The 11,435-nt window shown below is 41.9% G+C and overlaps 1 protein-coding gene across 4 annotated transcripts in view; it reads right to left on the bottom strand.

Annotated features, from left to right (window-relative positions):
- The window catches only part of pygo2 (pygopus homolog 2 (Drosophila)), a 30,120-nt gene that overhangs the window by 2,984 nt on the left and 15,701 nt on the right, over positions 1 to 11,435 (bottom strand). For all 4 annotated transcript variants that reach the window (XM_021560720.2, XM_036970946.1, XM_036970944.1 and 1 more), the window contains one exon: positions 244 to 293. In XM_021560720.2, the coding sequence (XP_021416395.1) occupies positions 244 to 293 (50 nt within the window). The remainder of the gene's footprint in view (positions 1 to 243; positions 294 to 11,435) is intronic.

Below are 11,435 nucleotides of genomic sequence, written 5' to 3'. Positions count from 1 at the left end.
AAGCTACAGGTAGTATAGAATGATTGAATAGTCAACTAGTGAAACCACTGATCGATGTAACAAGTCGTCAACTATGTTACAACGTAAAATGTTAACTTGAGGTGTTTAGACCATGCTTAAATGTGCAACCATCATAACAAGACCAGTAAAAGGACAAATAAAACCTTCTCGCAGAAGAGGCCACCAGTCAAACACATCAAAAATGTTTACATTATGGAGCAATGTGTTGAAGGCAGTAGTTACCTGAGCGTTGGATTTTCTCTTCCTCTTTTCTGGACTCTTCATCTGTCCACCTAAAGAGGGGAAGAGGGAGAGGAGCAGGGACATGAGACTTTCTAGCCTCATCTTTCCAGTTTACAGATGAACATACATTATCTATTTTTATACCAACACCTGTAACCCACATAGCTCATGCTAATACTTCTACTGTACATAAAATTTTAGTTACTTTTTATACACGCCGCATATTTACAGTGCATTCAAAGTATTCAGACCCCTTGACCCTTGACCGTTTTTTTTAGAAATGTTTGCACTGAAATATCACATAAGTATTCAGACCCTTTACTCAGTACTTTGTTGAAGCACCTTTGGCAGCGATTACAGCCTTGAGTCTTCTTGGGTATGATGCTACAAGCTTGGCACACCTGTATTTGGGGAGTTTCTCCCATTCTTCTCTGCAGATCCTATCAGGTTGGATGGGGAGCATTGCTGCACAGCTATTTTCAGGTTTCTCCAGAGATGTTCGATCGGGTTCAAGACCGGGCTCTAGCTGGGCCACTCAAGGACATTCTGAGACTTGTCCCAAAGCCACTCCTGCGTTGTCTTGTTTGCTTAGGGTCATTGTCCTGTTGGAAGGGGAACCTATACCCCAGTTTGAGATCCTGCGCACTCTGGAGCAGGTTTTCGTCAAGGATCTCTGTACTTTGCTCCGTTCATCTTTCCCTCGATCCTGACTAGTCCCCCAGTCGCTGCTGCTGAAAATATCCCCACAGCAAGACGCTGCCACCACCATAATTCACTGTAGGGGTGGTGCCAGGTGTCCTCCAAATGTGATGCTTGGTATTCAGGCCAAATCGTTCAATATTGGTTTCATCAGACCAGATAATCTTGTTTCTCATGGTCTGAGTCCTTTAGGTGCCTTTTGACAAACTCCAAGTGGGTTGTTGTGCCTTTTACTGAGAGGCTTCCATCTACCATAAAATGCCTGTTTGGTGGAGTGCTGCAGAGATGGTTGTCCTTCTGGAAGGTTCTTCCATCTCCACAGCTGTGTCAGAGTGACCATAGGCTTCTTGGTCATCTCCCTGCAAAGGCCCTTCTCCCCCGATTGCTCAGTTTGGCCAGGCAGCCAGCTCTAGGAAGAGTCTTGGTGGTTCTAAACTTCTGGAGGCCACGGTGTTCTTGGGGACCTTCAATGCTGCAGACATTTGTTGGTACCCTTCCCCAGATCTGTGCCTCGACACAGCTCTACGGACAATTCCTTCGACCTCATGGCTTGGATTTTGCTCTGACATTTACTGTCAACGGTGGGACCTTATATAGACAGGTGTGTAACTTTCCAAATGATTGAATTTACCACAGGTGGACTCCAATCATGTTGTAGAAACATCTCAAGGATGATCAATGGAACCAGGATGCACCTGAGCTCAATTTAGAGTCTCGTAGAAAAGGTAGAAATACTATATTTATTTTATTATACATTTGCAAAAATGTCTAAACCTGTATTCGCTTTGTCATTATGGGGTATTGTGTGTAGATTGATGAAGACTTTTTATTTAATCCTGTTTAGAATAAGGCTGTAACGTAACAAAAAGGGGTCTGAATACTTTCTGAATGTACTGTATATATGCTGGATTCTTGACGTAGCCAACTCTAATATTAAAGTGCCTTCAGAAAGTATTCATACCCCTTGACTTTTTCCACTGTTGTTGGTAAAGACTGAATTTAAAATGGATTAAATTGAGATTGTCACTGGCTTACACACAATACCCAATATTGGTCAATGTGGAACTAATAAAAAATGTAAAGCTGAAATGTCTTTCGTGAATAAGTATTCCGCCCCTTTGTTAAGCAAGCCTAAATAATTACAGGAGTAAAAATGTGCTTAACAAGTTACATGGCCTAATAGTGTTTAACATGATTTTTGAATGACTACGCAATCTCTGTACCACACACGTTGTGACGGCCCTGAATTTTTCTGAACCGCCTCAGTGCTTCTCCTTCCAATAGGGCGCTTTCCCTTTAATTCCCAATTAAATAGCCAGCATCAGCTGCGCAAAAGTGGGGTTGTGATGGAGACGTGAATGAGGATGTGTTCAACCCTCAGTTCCCGACGCTTCTCTATTCCGTTGCCGTTAAACGTGTGTTTTGTAGCCTAAGAGTTTACCCAGGATCGGATCCACTCTTTGCGTCCGTGGACTACACCTCTCCGTTCTTCGTGGCCTTTCTCCGCTGGAGATCTGTTGGCGGATTGGATTGTCTGACTGACCGACTGACTACCACCTTTTTGTATACGGTATTTCATTTGTTTTGATGTGATGTATACGGTGATGATTTATGTCGTTAGTTGTAGTTGGACTTAGTAAGAGTTGATACGCTTTAAAGTTCTGTGGTAAAATAATTGTTATATTGATTGTATGATTAATACTGGGTTTACGCTACACGGAATGAACGGACAAACATTGCGTGACAAAAGTCACTTGAGTTCACTGAACTCCTTTACCGGGCTGGACTCTTTAGGCCCGAGGTACAGGACATTTCTGGAGGAACCAGAACTCATTGTGTTATATTATTATGTGTGTGTAATCCATTGATGTTGCTAATACAACCCACGCAAAATAATATAGTTGTTTTTGAAGTTCTTTTCAATGTTTTAAGGGTTTATGAAAAGTTTATGTCCTTTGTATTGGTGTAGACTTGACGGACCAGATGGGACTCATTCCCTCCCAAACTAAAAGGAGAAACCAATGTTTTCTCTGGTAGGCACAACCTACCTGGCACCCCTATAAATAATAACCTCAAGTCAAAACCGTTACAACGTATACAGAATTGTAAAGGTCCCTCAGTCCAACAGTGAATTTCAAACAGATTCAACCACAAAGACCAGAGAGGTTTTCCAATGCCTCGCAAAGAAGGGCACCTATTGGTAGATGGTAAAAAATAACATAAAAGCAGACATTGAATATTCCTTTGAGCATGGTGAAGTAATTAATTCAACTTTGGATGATGTATCAATATACCCAGTCACTACAATGAGACAGGCGTCCTTCCTAACTCACTTGCCGGAGAGGAAGGAAACCACAATGAGGTCAATGGTGACTTTAAAACAGTTACGAGTTTAATGGCTGTGATGGGAGAAAACTGAGGATGGATCAACACTGTAGTTACTCCACAATACTAATCTGACAGAGTGAAAAGGAAGCCTGTACATAATATAAATATTCCAAAACATACATCCTGTTTGCAACACGGCACTAAAGTAATAATGCAAAGCAATTCACTTTTTTCCTGAATACATAGTGTTATGTTGTTTGGGGCAAATCCAATATAACACATTACTGAGTACCAATCTGCATATTCTGAAGCATAGTGGTGGCTGCATCATGTTATGGGTACGCTTGTAAATCGATTAAGGACTGGGGAGTTTTTCAGGATAAAAAAAAAGAAAATGGAGCTAAGCACAGGCAAAATCCTCAAGGAAAACATGGTTCTGTCTTCTTTCCACCAGACACTGGGAGATGAATTTACTATTCAGCAGGACGATAACCTCAAAACCAAATCTATACTGGAGTTGCTTACCAAGAAGACAGTGTTCCTGAGTGGCAGAGTTACAGTTTGGACTTAAATCTACTTGAAAATATAACAATTTGACAGAGCTTGAATAATTTTTAAGAATTTTGGGCAAATGTTGCACCACCCAGGTGTGGAATACTCCTAGAGCCCTCAAACTCAACTCTGGACCTCAAAGCCAGTTCCACTGCATTTTTCATTGTTCCCCTCTAATCAGGGACTGATTTAGGCCTGGGACACCAGGTGTGTGCAATTAATTATCAGGTAGAACAGAAAACCAGCAGGCTCCGAGTACCCCTGTCTAAAGACTTACCCAGAAAGACTTAAAGCTGTAATTGCCGCCAAAGGTGCTTCTACAAAGTATTCACTCAGGGGTGTGAATACTTATGTAAATTATATATTTCAGCATTTCATTTTCAAATCAGGCTGTAAAGAAATGTGGACTAAGTCAAAGGGTATGAATACTTTCTGAAGGCACTATCTACTGCTGTACATACCATACTTTATCTCATAAATTCATATATATTTGTGTACATACATAAAGATTGCATTTGGATTACTGTTATAGTGCTATTTGGGTTAGATTGGTTACAACATTTTATTTTACTTGTATTCATGATTTATATTTTACTGCATTGTTAAGAGCTAATAACATAAGCATTTTGCTGCACCCGCTACACCCATTCATAGATGCTAACTACTTTAGTATCATCTCAATGGGGGAGTTTTTTTGAGAGCCTCGACGCTTGCTCTAAGAATTATCTATATGGCGCCTCACCTTGAGCCCAGATAAAACACTGCAGGTTTCTACTAGTGCTTCCCTCCCATTTTCTTTATCAGTTTGTTTCGTGCATTACTACACACACCCGGTTAAAACTTTTGGAATACGAATTGCTGGGTACTCTCCATCCACCCGACCTCTCCAAATACCCTGAAAACAGAAGAACAATGGATTCTTACTCGGCGAGGCGCCGAGCTGCTTGGGAGTCCTACCGATGAGCAGGAAGCGAAGACGCTCACGGGGAGGCAGACGTGGCAGGGTCTTAGTGAGATTAAGATGCCAGGCAATCCGTCCTCCATTTTCAAGCATGCTACTCACCAATGTTCAATTACTAATGAACAAACTTGAGCGAGGATCTCCTTCCAGAAGGGACATCAGATCCCGCAACATACTGTTTTTCTGAGACTTTTCTCTGACATCCAAATAGATATACATCCAACCAGTGGGTTTTACAGTTTGAGGAGTCGGGATCTCTGACAAGAGAAAGGGTGGTGGGCTCTGCTTTATGACCAACATATGGTGCGACAGGGGAAACGTACAGGAACTTGCAAGCTTCTGCTCCCCCGATTTGGAATACTTGGTAATCAAATGTCACCCTTTTTATCTTCCAAGAGACAGTTCTCATGGATTATCGTCATGGCTGTTTACATCCCTCCCCAAGCAGACACCAAAAGGGCTATCAAAGATCTCATTGGACACTGAAGAAACTGGAGACCGCACTCCCAGACGCAGCATTCATTGTTGTGGTGTACTTTCACAAAAGTAATTTGAGAAGCGTACTACCAAGTTATTACCAACACATTGACTGTCTACCTCATGTAAATTCTACTTAACCACTACTACTTGCCTTTTCCACATGGATATGGCCCTCTCCACCCTCCTTTCGCCTACAAACAAAGACTCAAGAGGGAAGTTCCAGAGGTCAGATCCAATCAATCAAAATTCACACTGCACTGTTTTGATCAAATGGACTATAATAAGTTCTGGGTCACCTCTGGATAGAACGTTAACGAAAACGCTGTCTTAGTAACCGGATTTAAAAAATGCATAGATTACGTAATATAGTAGCTTTCAAAACTTGCCCGAATCAAAAACCGTGGATGGATAGCAGCTTTGTAGGTTGCTTATAAACAGGGCAAGGTGACCGGAGACAATAGTTTAGTTAAAAATAACAAATATGATTGATCAGATTGATCAAGATGGCGAAACAAGTATAGGGACAAAGTGGAGGGATAAATCAGTGGGTCGGACACAAGTTGTATGTGGCAGGGGCTCGAAAGGATCACAGATTACAAAAAGCCAGCCTCAGTCACCAAGCCACCCTACTGGATGAGCTCAACACATTTTTCTCAAGGATTCAAATGAACCTGAGCTGTCGTTGAGAGCCCCCAATTACAAAGTGGGCTACACAGTCACAGTCTCCACTGAGGATGTACACTACATGACCAAATGTACGTGGGCACCTGCTCAATGAACATCTTTTTCCAAAATCATGGGCCTTAATATGGAGTCGGTCCACCCTTTGCTGCTATTACAGCCTCCATTCTTCTGGGAAGGCTTTCCACTAGATATTGGAACATTTCTGCAGGGACTTGCTTCCATTCAGCCACGAGCATTAGTGAGGTCGGGCACTGATGTTGGGCAATTAGGCCTGGCTTACAGTCGGCATTCCAATTCATCCCAAAGGCGTTTGATGGGGTTGAGATCAGGGCTCTGTGCAGGCCAGTCAAGTTCTTCCACACCAATCTTGACAAACCATTTCTGTATGGACCTCGCTTTGTGCATGGCGGAATTATCATGCTGAAACAGGAAAGGGCCTTCCCCAAACTGTTGCCACAAAGTTGTAAGCACAGAATTATCTAGAATGTCATTGTATGGTGTAGCGTTAACATTTCCCTTCACTGGAACTTAGAGGCAAAGCCCGAACCACGCAAAACAGCCCCAGACCATTAATGATTTTATACACGTCAGCAATGGGTGTGGCTAAAATAGCTCAAACCACATATTTGAAGGGGTGTCCACATACTTTTGTATATATAGTGTACTTATTAAGTCATTAAAAACGGGTTAACCCTCGCAAGGCTGCCAGCCCAGACAGCATCCCTAGACGTGCCCTCAGAGCATGTGCAAACCAGCTGGCTGTTGTGTTCTCAAACATTTTCAATCTCTCCCTAACTCAGTGCCACTATAGCCACCTGCTTTAAGATGTCTACTATCATCCCCGTGCCCAAGAAAGGGAAAGTTACTGAACTGAATGACTACCATGCCTACAGCTCGGCCTTCAACATCATAGTACCCAATAAGCACATGACAAAGCTCACAGCTCTGAACTCCTCCCTATGCAATTGGGTCCTGGAGTTCCTGACAGTCCACCCCCAGGTGGTGAATGTAGGAAACATTACCTACTCAAAACAAATTCTCAACATGGGGTGCCTGTCATGCCAAATAGTGTCCCCCTGCCAAAAAAAAAAAGTGTCCCCCCCCCGGGTCACAATGGGATTTGATGAGTTTTAGATTTTGTTGCTAGAACTTGCAAAATCTGACCGGATTACATAATGAACCAAAGCGTCCATTGCTATGCTGGTTCTATTTTACCGCGTAGCACGAAGGAAGGAAGGATGCAGTTGTAGTTCTATTTCACTGCATAAGCATTCACACTGTCCGCGCAAAATTATTAGCTCAGAATTGCTCTCCAAGGATGGTGTTGACGGTGACAACCTGCTGCTTCAGAGGACTGAAAAGACTGGAAAGAACACTTTCTTTACCATACATTTGTCTTTATAAGTACATTTTGTTAAATCGGAAGAAATAATTGAAGAGTTTTTAAGATTGACGTTGCTAGCTAATGTACATATTTACCTCAGCCTGCCTAGCCAGCTACAGTATCTTGCTGGCTAGCCAGCCAGCCAGTTTTACTTAGCAAACGTTAGCTAGCTAGTAAGCAAGCGACTAACTTTTGTAGCTTTCTGTTTGTATGTTGCTTGCTGGCACTTCAATGGCATCCCGCGAGGAGATTTTATTTTCTTTCCAACCAGGCGAAGTACTACGAAGGCACCATTGATCTTGACAAGAGGCGCAACATTCAGAGAATTTCACAATTCAGGGTAACTTTAAGCACTTAACTTCTATTAGATAACTGGACGGATTGAGCTATGTACAACCATTTTTTCAACAACTGTTTTCCATCTAGCTAGTTGGTCATCTATATGTTGCTAGCTTTACATATAGTTCAGTTGAGGCTGCTGAGGGGAGGACGGCACATAATACTGTCTGGAATGGAGTAAATGTAATGGTATCAAACGTGGTTTCCATTCAATTGACTCCATTCCAGCCATTATTATGAGCCATACTCCCCTCAGCAGCCTCCACTGACGTATAACTATGTCTATCATACTGAGGTATCTAGTGTCGTGTCTTTACTATCATTAAACTGAAGACTTATAGTTTATCAAAGATTCTCTGTAATTAACCTTTTGTAACTATGGGGCAGTATTTTCATTTTTGGAAAACGTTCCAGTAGTAAACGGGATATTTTGTCAGGACAAGATGCTAGAATATGCCTATAATTGACAGCTTAGGATAGAAAACTAAAGTTTCCAAAACTGTAAAAATATTGTCTGTGAGTATAACAGAACTGATATTGCAGGCGAAAGCCTGAGAAAAATCCAATCCAGAAGTGCCTCATGTTTTGAAAGCGCTGCGTTCCAATGCGTCCCTATTGAGCAGTGAATGGGCTATCAACCAGATTAATTTTTCTCCGTATTCCCCAAGGTGTCCACAGCATTGTGACGGAGTTTTACGCATTTATGTTGAAGAATACCCGTAAGCGGCTACATTGCGCAAGTGGTCACCTGATGCTCTGAGTGATTCTCGCGTAAAATACAGGAGGTAGCCATTATTCCAATCGGTCCTACTGAAAAACCAATTGTCCCGGTGAATATATTATCGAATAGATATTTGAAAAACATCTTGAGGATTGATTATAAACAACGTTTGCCATGTTTCTGTCGATATTATGGAGCTAATTTGGAATATTTTTCGGAGTTTGTGACTGCAATTTCCGGGCGATTTCTCAGCCAAACGTGAAGAACAAACGGAGCTATTTCACCTACAAAAATAATATTTTTTGAAAAAAGGAACATTGGCCATCTAACTGGGAGTCTCGTGAGTGAAAACATCCGAAGCTCATCAAAGGTAAACAATTTCATTTGATTGCTTTTCTGATTTACGTGACCAAGTTACCTGCTGCTAGCTGGACAAAATGCTATGCTAGGCTATCGATAAACTTATACAAATGCTTGTCTAGCTTTGGCTGTAAATCATATTTTGAAAATCTGAGTTGACAGGGTGATTAACAAAATGCTAAACTGTGTCTCAATATATTTCACTTGTGATTTTCATGAATATGAATATTTATGTCCTTTGCGTTATGCTAATTAGTGTCAGTCGATGATTACGCTCCCTCATGCGGGATGGGGAGTCACTAGAGGTTATTAAGCATCTCCAATCCAAAATTAAATCTAGAATCGGCTTCCTATATCACAACAAAGCATCCTTCACTCATGCTGCCAAACATACCCTCTTAAAACTGACCATCCTACCAATCCTCGACTTCGGGAATGTCATCTATAAAACAGCCTCCAACACTCTACTCAACAAATTGGATGCAGTCTATCACAGTACCATCCGTTTTGTCACCAAAGCCCCATATACTACCCACCACTGCGACCTGTATGATCTCGTTGGTTGGCCCTTGCTTCATACTCGTCGCCAAACACACTGGCTCCAGGTCATCTACAAGTCTCTGCTAGGTAAAGCCCCGCCTTATCCCAGCTCACTGTTCACCATAGCAGCACCCACTCGTAGCACGCGCTCCAGCAGGTATATCTCACTGGTCACCCCCAAAGCCAATTCTTCATTTGGTCGCCTTTCCTCCCAGTTCTTTGCTGCCAAAGACTGGAACGAACTGCAAAAATCACTGAAGCTGGAGACTCATATCTCCCTCACTAGCTTTAAGCACCAGCTCTCAGAGCAGCTCACAGATCACTGCACATAGATGGGCTGTTTACAGATGGCCTATCTACCTCATCCCCATATTGTATTTATCTTGCTCCTTTGCACCCCAGTATCTCTACTTGCACATTCATCTTCTGCACATCAACCATTCCAGTGTTTAATTTGCTATATTGTAATGACTTCGCCACCATGGCCTATTTATTGCCTGAACTCCCTAATCTTACCTCATTGCACTCACTGTATATAGACTTTGTTTCCAATTTTCTACTGTATTATTGACTGTGTTTTGTTTATTCCATGTCTAACTCTGTTGTTGTATGTGTCGAATTGCTATGCTTTATCTTGGCCAGGTCGCAGTTGCAAATGAGAACTTGTTCTCAACTAGCCTACCTGGTTAAATAAAGGTGAATGTTAAACTTAAGACTGAGTATTTTAACAACTCTTCTCTCCCAACTCCTTAGGAAATCATATGTACCTATGGGGGAAGGATGGCCAGCCACACACAGGTGATTTTTACTAAGGAGAAGGGATGCCGTGCTGACCGAGATGCATGCTGGCCATTTCGAAGCGAAGCCCATGATTTCCAAAATCACCCTACGCTTCTCCTGACGTAGACTTGTCAAGAAGGTGGACAGCTGGGCAAGTGAAATAACCTTTTGTTTATGAATCATTCTATTATATCTGAAATATTATGATTTCAATGAATGTCATATCAGAGAGCACACCATGTTTCAATTTGTCACTTTTTGCCTAAAGTTCATTACCCTGTCTAGTCTGCCAGATGATTGAGAGGGTTAGCCTGTGGCACCAGAGTTGAAGCCCATCAAAATTGTTTCACCATGGTACATGATCTGTGTCTCAATTCAAATTCTGTTGTTTTGTAATGGTTTATTTTTTTGACCACAGCAAAGTTTAATATTATAGAACGTGTGTGTGTGTCAGTATCCTTACAAATATGAAAATCTGCATACTATATGACACAGATAAGAATATAGTAATCTTCTCCCTAACACTTTAAATGTTAGGAGTGGAACTCACTGGACCTGTCATGAAATCAAGGAATGGCAACAACTGGTGTCTAACAGCGACCGAACACTTTACCAAGTGGATGGAGGCAATACCCATTAAGCACGTACTCTTCCTTTACTGACCTTATCTCTAAATTCCCCTCTGTAACCAATTAAAAAAGGGTGCTTGGAACCAAAAATAGATTCTCGCTTTGTATGATACCCATCAAGGACGAGATTGGCGAGGCCACCTTCAAGGCAATGGTGGACATCTTCAACGCCCATGGTTCTCCCGAGGTAATTTTGAGTGACTAAGGTCATGAACGCTGGAACAAGTTACGGATGTTAGAGGTTATATTCTGTCACCAATGGTTTGTTTTATTTTTTACCATTTGTTTTTCCATGGTACATAAGACATATTTCAATATTTTACATTTTAACTAGATATATCGCTTCGTACCCCCTCCTGGTTTGGTGAATGGGCCAACCAGACCCTCAAGAATGCCATGGGCAAGTCCCCTGATTGGTACCAGGAAGGGTGGGAGAACAACCTTTAAGTAATTCTCTTTGCACACAACAGCAGCATTCAGGCCTCCACCGAGCACGGACGGGAGCCGCAGCTGAGGTAAACAATGCAATTGTATATACAAGTATTGCATATACTGTAGTCTTTCAAATTTGTGATTGATTTTGTATTGTTGTTTGTCTATTGCTGTTTATGTATAATGTACTTTCAGATCACTGAAACCCCACCTGATGTGGTGGAAGTTGTCGTAACCAGATCAGAATGCCTTCGAGGACCACCTTCGGGCACGCACTAAGGATGAGGAGGTTTTAGACCAGGT

The sequence above is a fragment of the Oncorhynchus mykiss genome, chromosome 32 (assembly GCF_013265735.2).
Source record: "Oncorhynchus mykiss isolate Arlee chromosome 32, USDA_OmykA_1.1, whole genome shotgun sequence".
Classification (NCBI taxonomy): Eukaryota; Metazoa; Chordata; class Actinopteri; order Salmoniformes; family Salmonidae; genus Oncorhynchus; species Oncorhynchus mykiss.
Note: the sequence above shows the minus strand (reverse complement) of the source record. Positions and strands in the feature narration are given on the sequence as shown.